This window comes from Adelges cooleyi, unplaced genomic scaffold (genome assembly GCF_023614345.1).
Source record: "Adelges cooleyi isolate 19-005CV unplaced genomic scaffold, UGA_ACOO_1.1 ACOO_flye_CR_arks_rails_tigmint_CR_PRNA_108, whole genome shotgun sequence".
NCBI lineage: Eukaryota > Metazoa > Arthropoda > Insecta > Hemiptera > Adelgidae > Adelges > Adelges cooleyi.
The window spans coordinates 17309567-17325255 of NW_026095761.1; the positions used below are offsets into that span (position 1 = coordinate 17309567).

Sequence of the window (15689 nt, forward strand, 5' to 3'; positions counted from 1 at the left end):
GTTCTTGATATAAATTTTTTTTTTACTATTGTTAGATCATACATCATTGTTCATTAAATTCATCTTCCTTTTTCATTCCACGTTGTATACAGGTCAACTTGTAAACGACAACAACTTAATGTCGAAATAATCAAACGCACTCGCTGTTTAGTGTAATAGTAATATAATTTATTAGCACCAACTATATATTATAATATATTATTAAAACGTTGTGTATGCAATCACACAAAATTAGAATATAAAAAAATAATAATAAATAATAAAAAAAATAATACGCATTAGTACAGTTTTATTAGTTAAAAATGAAGTGAAAAAAAAAAAAACTAGAAAGTTAGGAACTGAACACAATATATTTTGTATAAATGGTATTAATTCGAAACCAAGACATTTATGTTTTTTTTTTTTAGTAATTTATACAATTACTAGATTAGTCTAATCGATGAACAAATCATTTTTTTTTAATGTTAGCCAATAAAATGAGTAGTTATACTGCACCGAACGTAAAGTAACAATAACTCGTAATAAAATCGGTTATAAATAACAAAAATAGTAAATTTCTATTTTAAAATGTTAACATTATAAAACCGCATAATGTTTTGTTCACGCAATGCATTTTTGCAATTATAACAAATGAACAGTTAATCAAATATATTATTAACAACATTTGCACTGCGTAACGATACTAATAAAATTAAAAAAAAATATTTGCCACCTTACTCTAGTACGATAAGCAATAATTTGATTAATGACTACCAACAGTTTTAAGTAATTAAATATTAAGTATAATAATACGTAACTAATGTGATGGCTGCGCTTTAGCGGAAGACTAATATAACAAAATATCTTATCACTAATAATATGGAGCTTATCTCTTACAATGAAGTATTAAAAATACTCAAGACGTACTTTGTGTATCTTATAGACTCCGTGTCTTTATATAATATCATATTTACGTTGTAATTTTAAAAATATAATATATTTGCTTGAAAATTAGTAAGCACGAAAACGTAACAAGACTATAAAAATAATACTTATCTCAATTAACAAGAACACCATATGGCATATTAACAATATTGTGAATACTTATAAAAATAAAACTTTAATGGCTCGGTAATTATTAATAAAATATAAGCGCTGTTGTGTTGTCGCTTCTCAAAGTATATGCACATACTTATAACGAAAAATTGTAATTTTTTTTTTTTTTTAATAACCTTTGATAAAAAAAAGTAATAGAAGGTTATCGGGTACCCTGAAATTTGTGTACAACGACAGGATTTAATAAGAAAATAATAACACATTTTAATGCCTAAAAAAATAAACATTTAAGCTCGAATTTTTCAATTTCAATAGCGTTTTGTACTTTGAAATAAATCACTATAAATAGAGCTACATACCTTGTATCGATTAGTATAAATAGCTAGACAACTACTAAAAATTATTTGAACACTTTGAGAACCTATTCATTCTCGGCTCTGAGAATTTAATCCAAAACCACAATCGCACTTGATTATCGTGCTTGAAATTAATAATAATAAATATTAACTACTCTTTAAAATAATATTTAAAAAATATCGATGCGAGTTTATAGCGAATTCGTTGTAATAATTTAGTCAAATTCGATGCCGACTTGTTGACTGAATAATTAACATAGTAAAAAAATTTAACAGGTAACTCTATTAAAGCACGACTTTAAAGCGATAAATCGTTGTTTGATAATGTGTGAGTAATAAATTGCAATTTAAGCACCGCCAGCCAAACAATATAAAATAAAAGGCACTTGTATTAATATTAACTTGATGGAATGATTCAGTGGTCACATCATTAAGAAGAAAAAAACATACCTAAGTTTTTGCTTTAAGTTCATAATTTTGCAAAAATACCTTACCAACAGATGACCATATTGTAGTCTACAGCTAATTTTTTTTAGATTAGTGCCCAAAGTATGATTTATAGTTATCATCATTATTATTACGTAACTTATGCATAATTAAGCTTAGAATAAATATTGAACTCCTACGATGAATAGTTGCGATTCTTCCAAATCTTAATAATGATACCACGGTTGGCGTCTGACCCAACACAACCGAATGCCAGTGTCCGTTCTTATTTTAATCGAAGCCGCTTCAGCAGCCCGTACGGTTTCCTTGACAGATTGCATTAGATTCTGTGCATTGCCAACCAACATGTCTGTAGCCTCTTGGTCTTCTTCCGAGCCGTGAGCGCCCAACATGGTTGCTTTCACTGTTGACAATATCTTCAACTGCGTGCCAATAGTAGGTATGCGTTCGCATACTTGTAGTAAATTCTAAAAAAATTGTATAAATTATGTTATAAGTACTTCTAATGGTATGTATTAAACAATTTTTTTTTTAAAAAACACTAACCGTTCTCATTCTTTTATCGGTACACTCTCTCGCTAATTCTTTGGCCAACCGTGTCACTTCCTCAGAAGCTTCAGCGATGGCTTTGGCGCACGCAATCAGGTCTCGTTTGGTACCAGTTTGTCCGCGAACCAGTTGAGACAGACGGCCCATCAACACGGCCATTTTTTTTGCGGCAGCTATAATTTTATTGTCTTTACTAGACCATTGTCGCACTTCCTGATGAAGTCCATGCGCAGCCGCCATGATTGGTTGATTAGGCAGCGGCGCGTGCTTGAACATTTCGTCTTCGTCGTCCGTTTCGGCTGGTAACGGTGGCCTCGGTGGCGCCGCTTGTTCGCCTGGCAGAGGTGGACGCGGAGGAGCTATTTCCGGCTCGATAGAAAGATCATACAGGTCTGGTACAACAGTTATGGCGCCGCGTACGCCGCGAACAGCGTCAAGTAACGCATTGTTTGAATCGCGCCAACGTTTCACGGCTTGTGCGTCGTTTGTGTTCAATGCGACGGGTTTGGCGTCCTGAACCATTCTGGCGACGGCGGCTTGAAGAATATCCGCGGCTCTATTCAACGTAGCGTGGAACACAGGGTCTTCGGAGTTGTCAGCTTCTTGCTTGGCTACCTGATACACTCTGTTTCCCAAGCGAGCGATAGCCGTTGTGTGCTCAACCATCTTGTTGGGATCGTGTCTTATTATTGCGTCCTCGCATAATTTGGCGTGTTTACGCATTTGATCCTCTAAAATAATAATGATGGTTTTGTTAAATATGTTAACACAATACTATTTACACATAATAATAATAATGCACTCACCCGACAATCGGATGAAAGTTGCTGTATCGGTAGCTTCATCGCAAAGGTTACGCATATGAGTGGCAGTGTCCGCATACTGGGAACCCAAGTTGTCAAAATGTTCGCCGGCCAATTTATTGTCCGAGTACTGTGATCTTATCTGTCCAGCGTTGATCAATTGTGGTCCAAGAGATTCGAGTTGTGTAGCAGCTTGATTGAGTGCTTCGGACAATTTTTTTCCTCCGCTTCCAGTAGCAGCAACAAGCCTTCCTGTTCGACCGGCTCGTTTGGACCAATCGGACAATTTGTTAGCTCTATCGGCAAAATTGGCTTCTCTACCCGGAGTGCCTTTAAAATTAAAACAAAAACATGTTGTTACGAAATAATGAATTATCTAAATATTGTTAATACTCAGTAACTTTAACCCTTGTCCCTTGATTGGTCGCACTTTTAAAGAGCTCTTTATTAGATCCCACAAGACTAAATAAGAGTAAGATTCATTATGTAAACTTCGATAATATTTTCTTTGATAGTATCTCATTGGTCTTGGTACTTTTATTTTTAGTTAGGTCATTCGAGTTATTTTTGAAAATGTTTAAAAGAAATAATTAATAAAATATCGCAATAGGTTAACAGCTATATACACTAACCCTTTGGCACGTGAACAGCATCTGTAAACTGTCTTAACGGTGTATTGATATCAACAAAATCTTCAACAACACGGCCAACGACAGCATCTTGAATCTTTTTTTTCAACTCGTCTAACTTTTGAGATAATTTTCTACAACAGTATGGACATTTTTGCAATAATAATACATTAACAGAAACATTTTTGATTGTATATTAATACCTGGCTATTTGTTGGGCTTGAGGTGAATTGCCTTCTCCGCGTCTACACAAATCACTCAACTGTCGAGCTAAAGTTTCCACTTCATCGCAAAGATTCAATATTTCAGCTCTTTGAACACCAGGAAGTCCATCAGCTACCTATATAATATAAATCCACCCTATATAAATATATATTCTCCAAGCAAATTGATAGAAAAACAAAATAAATGTTACCCTGTGAGCTTCTTCGACAATCAATGCTATTGCTTTTTGACCCAAACCATTATCGTTTCTTTCCGGGTGCAATAACCATTGTCTGGCTTGATCCAATTGTCCGCCGAGAGTGTGAGCGACCTGCTGTCCTTTGGCCGCAGCTCCACTTTTCTCCGTATCGTTAACGGCCTTTGTCACAAGCTTGACTAATTCTCCAATCCTATCGTCAATGCTACGTGACAAACTTTCGGCCTGGGCCGTAGCGCCTTTACCGTCTTGTCGTAGTTCACAAAGCGCATTAGTCATTGTATTAATTTCAGAGCACAACTTCTGTATTGGTTCTCGTATTTTCGGTGGACAACGTTCCGATATTAAATGAGCTTGCTCGAGTAACTGGCGAATTGCTTTTTCACCCAATCCGCCAGGCATCGACAACGGTTCCTAAATGAATAATGAATATTTAAATAAATAAATGAGAAAATATTTTATATTGTATGTAATGTAACTAACTTGTAGCCAGTCATGAGCGCTGTTTACTTTGCCCTCGATTATGTTCAACGCCTTCCTCATTACTGTAATGTTGTCGGCTTCCCATTGGTCTTCATCGTACGTCGTCAGTTGTAATACTCTAATGATCTCTAGTATCTCTCCTGTCATTCTACTGGTCAGATAGTCTCTATTTTCAGCGGCTTCGGCAGCACCTTTACCTCCTGAAATTACACATTTACACTCGCTATAAAATTACACACATTTAAACAAATGTTGAATGAAAAATCTTTACCTTCCGACAATATATGAATGTAGATCTTCATGCTGCAAATAAGTATGGGCGCCAATGTCTTTACTTGATCCAGACATCTTATTAGAATGTCTCGATGTACTTGATGGGTTAGTTCTTTTTCACGAGCACCCACTTCTCTGGAAACCTTAAAAAATAAAAAACACATCAACAACAGAATTCAAAAACATAAATATTCGAGTTTTATCATACTTTGCTTAGGCTTGGGCTTAAGTCTTTGAGAAATTGAACTAAATCTTCCATGCTCTCGATAACTTCGGCGACGGCCAAATAGTCTAGCACTTTTTTACACTCTCTTATGATTTTCCTAACTTCAGATTCGTCGAAACATAATAACAATGAAGACGTTCCTTGTAAGATTCCTCGAGAACCCTCGATTAATTTTCTTCTAGCCGGTCCGCTATACGGGTCTTGTTTTAACATGGCCGACGCTTCTTCGAGAAGCCGTGAGGCGCCTTCGACTCGATAAAGTGCCGAGGGTAGATCTTGCTTAAGTATGGGATCATCACTACAGTTAATAGTCTCTTTGCCGACTTTGATTAAATTCATGACGGCGCGGCTGACGGCTTGAACCGGCTTTTCCAAGTCTGGCATTGCACTACCATCTTCGGCATCTTCGTGTAGAATGACTAGTCTGGAAACCTAATACAGAACATGTTTTTGAAAAATATTTAAACAACTAAATCGAGATGTTTGAGTAAATATTGGCATGTGACTTCTACTAATGTTTTAAAACAGGAGGGTTACAGAATCTCATATGGAGTCCATATGTATGATATTATTATACTCTAAAAATAGTCAATCCTGTACTCCAGCTACAGAACTCACTTACAGCATTAAAAATAGCATAGCTGAAGGATAACAAAATCATCACCAAAATCTTATTTTAACGTGACAACATCCAAATTCCCATTTTAGTAATGGGAGTCCAGATTTTCCACAAGGTTGATGTCGCTTATGTGGTCTTGATAATTGTTGATAAAATTGCTCATAATTTCAATGTTTTAATTATATGCGATCCAAGCCACAGAAATAAATTACTTTAAGTTGAGTCATGACGAGTGATGACTCATTAATAAAGTATTTACATCAAACATTCTTCGAATACCCAGCACGTGCACAACACTATCGAAAAGGTAGGTATTACCTACCTACTATCTCACAGTATCAAATTACGTGTTGATATTTAATACGGAAGTAGTTAACCTAGATTAATCTTACTTAATGGAAAGTATGTTTGTAAATTGTAATAATACTAAATAATCATTTCTTCAATTTAGAGAAAATATTTAAATAAGCCAATTTTTTTTTTTTTTTGTAGTATTTACTGATAAACAATTTAATCCGATTTTAGCAGATTTATGGCTTTAGTTGTTTATGTCAGAATTAAAAATGGTTTAAATTGTATTTTTCCTAAAATCGGTATCGACCGAATTATTTTATTGCCATAAATAGTATCAAAATTTGATTGACTAAAGATAAAATGATTTCACTTCGACACATTGCATAATACTTGACAATATTTTATCAAGATTTTATAGTAATCTTTTAAATTTATCTAAAAGAAAGAAATGAAAACAATTGTTCATCAAACGTATTTAATATTATCTAACTTCAATATTTAACTAAAAAAACACTGCATTTTGTTCCGCTCCACGGTTTTTTATTTTATTGTTTGAACTAGACGGATATAATTGAACGAGGACACATCTACATTATTGTATGCATGTTCCATTGTGACAAAAACAACAACAATACTAGGTAGTGTATTAGTTTATGGATAACATTAAAAATTACAATTAGAAAAAAAACTGATATCGTATTTTGTAATAGACATTAAACAGAGCAATATTAAAACAAGGTAATTACATTGAGAAATTTTGATCTTTGTGAAAATATTAAAAACCATCAATATAGACGATGAACGGGCAACGTTCTAAAGCGTTAAACACAATCACTATAATGATAGTGACATAATTTACGTTTTTTTGTTTAAATATAATATATTATATTTATTGCAAGTGAAATATAGCTGTAGTTATTATGCTTGTATAAATCAATCATCTCGTTAAAAACATATAAACACCACGATATTGTCGATGGATCCGTATTGGCACGGATCCATTTAGTCACTCCAACGATATTGTATGCGTCTAAAAGTCGCAGAGTACAAAAACAAATGGAAATTAGGTCAAGTTTGGAGACAAGATTATAATATTTTATCTTAGACAATAATTTAATGGCACAATGAATGATGACATTGCCGTTGGCATTGGCAGATGATGGACGAGATAACAGATGGTCATGTTCATACACACAATAGGCATGTCGCTATTGTTACTATTACGATTTTTTTTTACAATAATATTTACCTGCTGTGCTACAGGTTCCAAAATGCTTTCGATGGTTTTCGTGTGGAACACGGGCATTTTCAGACTTGTTGTGTGTTATTTTTCCAAAAGGAGGTCCCCGAGTAGCTGTTGATAACTGTGATAGCAGCGGTCGTGACGATGATGATAGTGAAAAAAATTAAAAAAGGTGCAAAACGCGTACACGCACACACACACGGTCGCACTCTCAATGGACCAGCGAAATAACCATTTATAGGAAACGACGTTGACTTCTTAAAATAAACACAATATTCTACTACTACTGTAATATACCAGTCTACGGTGCTACAGCTGCTGCAGAGGTGCGCCGCGCTCCCACTACACGGTCATGTAGCGACTACGGGCTACAGAGTCTACGGAGAACCGCGTGCGCGCCGGCGGACGAGTGGGGAAAGGCCGCGCCACTTCCTCCGCCGCGGCCGCCCGGACAATCCTGTGGCGCCTGCCGCTGTCTGTACGGCTGGCGAATCCAAAAAAAAACCCATATTATTTATTACACACATTGTATTAGTCACTGGCTCTGAATATTCAATCTTGCTCGGGGGGGGGGGGGGGGTTGTAAAAAAAATAATACTACCTGTTTCGAAATGATAGACAATTTTTTTCCAAACCAATTGAGTGATTTGTTGGATGGCCGCCATTCCCCCCCCCCAATTTAAAATTGTACAAAATTGCATTTTTATCTTTGATTTGAATTGTAAATTCCAAATTAAATACTTTGAAAAAATATCGTTTTAATTTTTACTCGTACGTTTTGTGTTTATTTTAAACTGGCAGTGAAAACGTTTTTGAAAACGTTTCTTTACACGTTTCTACTGCCTGTTTTTAAATGCAATTTTCCATTTGAAATACATTTCGGTAACTATTTTGCCCATCTCTGATAATATATTAATAATCGCAATAATTGTGCAGTTTGTGTGTGACACTGTTAAATAGTTTACAGTACATACGATTACAATCATTATATATTTTATTTTAATTTATATTAATATCAGAAGAGGTATATGCGTTTGAGCATTTTTAATAGTTAACAAAAATCAAAACTGTACAAAACACTTGATAATTAAAAATATAATTGTTAAATTATTAATTTATTATATTTATTTACCTACTTCAAGTTCTAAATTACTTCAGAGAAGTAACATTGTAACAATTATACAATAAAAACCTATAATATATCACTTTTTCACAATTTTTTTCTTGGCTCTGGGGGGGTTTAAAACCGAAAACCCCCAACGTAAGTACGCCACTGGTATTGGTCACTGGCTGAATATTGCTGTAACCGAGATTGGCAATTATTTCTTTTTAATGCCACTGTTTGATTTCCACAGCCGAATCTTGTCCTGTCCAGTGTTGCCAGAATTCAAAAATGAGATTAACGTACAATGTCTTCAAAATTACCGTAATTTACATAATATATTGAATTACCGTACACGAAACATTTTACACCATCTTGGCGAATTATAATATAACAAAGCTGTACAGGATCCATCAATTCATATTTTATGAACGGTAATTACCGTACGTTTGGCAACACTGGTCCTGTCACTGGATAGCTTCCCTACTCGGTAGTCTCCAAGTTCTTATTTACATAATGTTAACATACTTGCAATTTCTTCAAAAATTGATGATGTTTTTATCTGTTTGTATCGCGTTTAAAACCAAAAAAAAAAATTATTTTATTCAAATATAAAACTATGTCAACATAGGTCCGTTGTATAATATAAATATTTAATTATTATTATTTTATAAATAACACAGGAAACCGAAAAAGATGACACGAGGCCGTCGATTATGTTACCTTATCGTTAATCCCTCAATTTAATTAGGTTTTTAAGAGATAAAAAAACTGTATCATTTTTTTCGGGGGAAAATAACATTTTACATAATTTATAAATTTTCTAAAGATTTTATAACATTTCTTAATATTGTTTACCTTTCTAGTATTTTCTAGTCTGTATCAACTTTTGAAACTTAAATATGGTAACGCATACATTTCGTTAATTTTTTTAATTGAAAATAATTGGGGACTTGTCGATAACCCGGCAATAATAATTACTTTTAAAGTGCCTATACTTAAGCTTGAAATTTAGGACGGCATTAATATTTAGAACAATGAAAAATACAAACATTTTTACAAAACGCATCATTGTAAAGCCAATACTTGAACATTATTGATAAACAATGGATGAGATACAAATTAGATAATATTATGAGGGCAACGGCTAACCACAAACCTTGTAATCATTATACGTTTGACCGACGACACACATATTTCCTTGTACAGTAAAACACGGTAAAAAAAACGTTCCTTAAACGATTGAGAATAATAAAAAAACTGCAAACACAGTTACAGAGCTTAGAATATGGTTGTAAAATTGACTGTAGAACCATGAAAATATTTGCCATTGCCTAATGCAGCTGTGATAATAATTATGGAACGATATAATCTTTATAAAGAATAGTATAAAAGTCATTACTGCCAGGAAAACGAGCTCAAGGTAAATAAACGGTAAACTGAAATGATGACAAATCACCGTCAAAGATTGTTCCTTAAATTATATATTCCATACCTTAACTATGGTTTTTTTGTAATATTAATTTAAATAAGCCGTGTACAACGACTTTCACGCTTTTCCGACGATTATATTTTGTACATTATTTTTTTGGAACGATAATCTAGCGCAAAAATGTAAAAAAAACATTTAGGTGTATTAATAGGCGTTTGTGGGTGTACCATTTTATGATTTTGGCAAATTTTCTTGTGGATCCTTTTATGTAAGTAATGACACCGCGGTAAAATATCAACCGTTGTTATGTTGTATTGTTCGGTTGATTCAAATCAATTTCATTTGACTATTACTTTCACCGGAACTTTGTTTGACAAATTTCAATATAAAGATTACATTAAACTTTTAATGTAACATATTTGTGTAACTAATAGAATAAAATATCATATTTAAAATTCCTCTGTTGGGCTATTAACTAACAATACAGCCTCGCAGGATACAACACATAAATATAGACACTTGTTAAAATTGTAAATTGATAGTTGATGCTTAATTAGTTATTTTTATAATACAGCTTTCCACTTACAGATATCCGTTACTTACCAAAAGTGATGGAAATTTCAATCAACGAATAATAATCTGAATAAAAATATCAGTCAGCAATCTTGAGTAGTGACTAAATAATTAAAAACCAACATCATTTGAAGATAAATGTATTTATTTTATATAAGACGGATAATACAGCAGTAGATTTTTAGTTTTAAATAACATTATTTTTTAGTCAATGTGAACTTTATCTAAAATAGTTTAAATTTATAACTTGTTTATTTGAAATAAATAACAATAATAAAATACTTGAAGATATATTTTTTTTCTCCTTGGATTATTGTTTAAATATTAGCAATTCTAAGACAGCGTGTGTGTGCTCATTGTACTACGGCAGGAAACCCTAACTTTTCATAGTAGTTATCAAATACCGTACTTCGAAGATTAGTTATGTGTTCATTGACATATTCAAGTATTTCATCTGGTGGCACGCTTGGATATCTTTTGTTGAAATCAGCAAATATACAATTTTTTTGGTTTACAAAGGAGTTTATCATGTCATAAAACGAGTCGAAACTGGTTATTTGTCGGTTATATTCCGAGTGGACGTCCATGTTTTGGTCAGGGCTGCTGTTAGCTAGTATTTGTAATACAATTTCAGTGCGCGAATGATTCCTGAGCATACTGACATGAGCAATAAATTCTGAGACGTGCACCTCGTAGATATGATACAAATTTTTGAGCCACATCAAAGCACTGACCATGTGGTCGAACATATCCAACGAGTCTATGATGTGTTTTCTAATGGATTTATAGAATTCCAAGCGTTCTTGATAGTTTGGAATTCCCATGAGCCGCCACCGAGCTTCCATATTTTGACACTGATACAAACCGAGCCTTACCGAGATGATGTACTTGAACAGCACGTCCATGTACTCACAACCGAGCACCGTGACAATGATATAGAATTTTTCATCGACATTTTCTTCAGTTATAGGGTCATTGACAAGGTTTAGTGCGGAATAGATTAAATAATCATTTTGGTCTGAATCTTCTACCTGAACTTTGTATAGGACGTTGTTTATGTTTTGCCATCCATCGTAAGTCATTAGCTGCCTCAGCTTGACTATAACGTTATCTGGTGCACCCAGAACACATAACGGTTGGTGAACGAATACGGAAAATAAAACAACCAGCAAACACGATGCACGGTTAATCATTTTAAATAAAAATGATAAAAATCTTTTCGAAAAGTATATTATACTATACCGAATAAACGGTTCCTTACGGAAAACACAATAATTAAGAATATTACAAGCACCTCGGTAGGTAGTAGCTGGTTCATAGGCATATGCACAAACTTAATGTTTCAACTGCTTGTTATTCGTTTGGTTTAATCTCGCTAAACATTACCATTAAACAAAGAGCCACTTATTTACATAAAATTGTGGGTATCACAAAGTACATTATCCAATAAATTTTGTTATTTGAACAGTTTTCTTTGTAAGAAACTTTTTTATCAACGATTTTCTAGGTTTAAAGATCTGTAAAATAATATATTTAACATTTGGCTTATTTGGTCCTGATAATATCAGAAATATTTGAAATATTGGACAATTATTTCATACAACGCTAACCAAAATTGTTTTTTGCTAGCGAATTATTTAATCCGCATTTGTTGTTTATTAGAAATATGAACGTTCTGTTTTTTACAAATAACATTGCCTTTGCGTCATACTTTAATAAAGCGGTTTTTTTTTTTTTTTATTGATCTAGTAATAACAAACAACCCGGCATCCATGGCCATTAGTTTCAGATGTGGTGGAACAAAAGTCATTTACAATAGGTATACATAATGTTTGCGTATTCTAATAATTAAGAACGTGAATGTGTTTCACGGTCAGTCTTACACCGCAAGCTACACATATAGGAGTTTCTTCCTTAGCCATTAGATAACCATGGGTTAGTCTCGTGTGTCCGATTCGCATGCGGTTTAGTATTGTTTCATCTTTCCTTTTTAGAAAGCTGTTAATCCATCGGTTGGTGGAACTTTTAATAGTGTTCAGTTTGGTAGTTTGTTGCTTCCATAACTGAAGCGATTTGTCGTTGGACATCTCATTAATCTGGGCTTTTAAGTCATCGTATGTTAGCCCTGGTATTAATGTTACTTCCGCATTTTGGGTGGCAATTTTGGCCTGTTGGTCGGCTAACTCGTTACCTTTGATGCCTGCATGTCCAGGAACCCACATGAGCGTGATTTGTTTGTTCATAGTTGAGGCTTCGTTTAGTTTGTTTTGAATTTTTGTTGCGATATCGCCGGGATGGAATTGGATTTTGATGCTGTTGAGGGTACTTAGGGAGTCAATAAAAATAATATGTTTTGAGTGCTCTTCATGTATTATTCTTTTTATTGCCTCTAGTATCGCAATTGCTTCAGCCGAGAATATGGAACATGTGCTTGGAAGTTTGAATAATAGATTTCTGTTTTGGAATATTATTGAAAAGCCAACTTCGTCTTGGGATTTAGAAGCATCGGTGTATACTTTTTGGTAGTCTTAATATTGTTCTAGTATACTGAGAAAGTGACTTCTGTATACTGGGGAGGAGTTTGAGGTTTTAGGAGGGAAGTTAGTTCTGTATTTATTGCGTAATGAGCTATCCAAGGGGGATGGGTCATTGGTTCTCTTGAAATTATTTGAGCCGTGTTAATAATACCGTTTACTTTTAATTCTTGGTGAATTTCAGTATTTTCCTCTGTGAGTGAGTTGAAGTTGGCTCTAACTGTTCTAACCATGTATTTTAGAGCTAAGTCTATCCTTTTTGTCTCGGGTAGGTGTTCTCCAGTTATGTTATATATGCTTAAAATTGGACTACTGCGGAAAGCACCTATAGCTAGTCTTAATCCGCTGTTGTTGATAGTATCAATTGCTTTTAGGATAGAGTATGTTGCAGATTTGAACATAATGGATCCATAGATTAGTCTGGACTGTATAGTAGATCTGTGGATTTTTATTAGTGTTTCGGAATCACCTCCCCAAGCTGTGTGGGATAGTATTTTGAGTAAGTTTAGAGCGTTGTTGGTTGAGGTCTTTAGGTATTGTATATGGGATGCCCACGTGAAACGGCGATCAAAGAAAAGGCCAAGGATTTTAACCGATTTTTTTATTGGGAATTGGCATGCCGTCGAGAGTGATATGAAGTTTGCCTACCTTTCTTTTTTTTGTGAATACTATGCAGCTTGATTTTTTTGGAGAGAAGTTAAAACCTGTCTTTCCGGCCCATTCTTCTAGATTGTTGGTGGTTATCTGAAGGAATTTTTGTACAAAGTTAATATTACTGCTTCGACATGAGTAGTTAAAATCGTCTGCGAAAAGGTTGCATTTTACGGGTAGGGAACAGCATTGGGTTATGTCGTTTATGGCTAACAGAAATAACGTTACTGACAGGGCTGAGCCTTGGGGTACTCCATTTTCTTGAGAAAATTCGTCGGACATCTGGCTATTTGCTTTTACTTGGAATGTGCGGTCTTTTAAAAAGTCTGTTATAATATTGAGTGTTTTGCCTTTGGATAAAATTTTATTGAGTTTAATTAATATGTTATGTCTCCATGTTGAGTCAATAAAGCGGTTTCTATACAGTTTAAATAACATTTGTTAAATAATATATATTATATCCTTTATTTTAAACACAATAGTTTCCAAATTACTTAATTGTTAATATTTTTTAAAAGAAAAACTATAAATTCCAATTATTAAAAGAAATATATTTGTATATACATAATAAATGACCCGTTAATGATTCACATAAAATATATTGCATAAAGGTATTTTTACAATTGATTTGTATACCATCTTCCAACACAGAAAACAATACATATTTGGTCCAACTTAAACTATAGGATAATATAGGGACAATATACATTTCTAGTTGTAAGGAATAAATAAATAGTTGGCACAACTAAATGTTAACAGGAACAACTTTTATTAAGTTTTTGCAACTACAAAATCATTGTACTCTTATATTAACTATAGTTTTAATTGGATCAACGTTGTTTTTTTGGAAGAGCAACTAATTTACATAAAATTGTGGGTATCACAAAGTACATTATCCAATATATTTTGTTATTTGAACGGTATTCTTTGTAAGAAACTTATTTATCTAGTTTAAAGATCTGTAAAATAATATATTTAACATTTGGCTTATTTGGTCCTAATAATATCAGAAATATTAGAAATATTGGACAATTATTTCATACAACGCTAACCAAAATTGTTTTTTGCTAGCGAATTATTTAATCCGCATTTGGTGTTTATTAGAAATATGAACGTTCTGTTTTTTACAAATAACATTGCCTTTGCGTCATACTTTAATAAAGCGGTTTTTATATAGTTTATATAACATTTGTTAAATAATATATATTATATCCATTATTCTAAACATAACAGTTTCCAAATTACTTAATTGTTAATGTTTTTAGAAAGGAAAACTAAAAATTACAATTATTAAAAGAAATTTTTTTGTATATACTTAATAAATGATCCTTTTATGTTTAACATAGAAATATTTAATATAGGTATTTTTACAATTGATTTGTATACCTAACCAAAATGGTTTTTTTGCTAGCGAAATATTTTATTCCCAACAAAAACCTAACAGTGAAAAAAGGCCAAGTTCCAGAGCCTCTGCCAAAAATGTCAGCCTATCAAAGTAGTGACATCTACATTGTGGCCAAGTCTGCTATTTCTTTAGTTTATAACCACACTTCACTCCTACTTTCATGGGCAACACTGCTCTTTTATTTGTATCGCTTAATACTTGGCCAATTTGTGAATGAAATATGACCTTTCTGAATGAGCCATAAAACAGACTTGGCCGCAATGTAGATACCACTACTTTGATTGGTGGACTTTTTTGAGAGGGGATCTGAACCTTTTTTCCTGAGTTCTCTTCTTCCCACCTTGCACATAACTCCTAAGTGAGTACATTTGATATAGATGTTTCATGCTTAATTCAGAAACCGGCCAAGTGTTAAGCAATACAATGAAAATAGCAGTGTTGCTCATTGTTAACGCGTTTGCATTATCTATGTTGTAGGTTGGCATTTCTCTTTGATCCGTTGTTGTGTCCGTCCTCTGTACTTAAAAATGATCTAACCTGTATTGGTGTTGCTCTTGTTATTGCCGTTTCGTCGTCGGTGGTTTTTCTTATGCCATAATCTGTTTTTGTATTTC

The 15689-nt window shown here is 33.5% G+C and overlaps 1 protein-coding gene across 1 annotated transcript; it reads right to left on the bottom strand.

Moving 5' to 3' along the window:
• Positions 1 to 465: 465 nt before the first annotated feature.
• On the bottom strand, positions 466 to 7743 carry LOC126844693 (vinculin). Its single transcript, XM_050583075.1, has 10 exons — positions 7385 to 7743; positions 5205 to 5654; positions 4995 to 5139; positions 4724 to 4923; positions 4235 to 4654; positions 4023 to 4159; positions 3823 to 3953; positions 3194 to 3520; positions 2385 to 3118; positions 466 to 2305 (listed from the first exon to the last, which is right to left on the bottom strand). Exons 1-10 carry the CDS (start codon positions 7439 to 7441, stop codon positions 2045 to 2047), a joined length of 2862 nt encoding a protein of 953 aa, XP_050439032.1. The 5' UTR covers positions 7442 to 7743; the 3' UTR covers positions 466 to 2044.
• Between the last annotated feature and the right edge of the window lie 7946 nt (positions 7744 to 15689).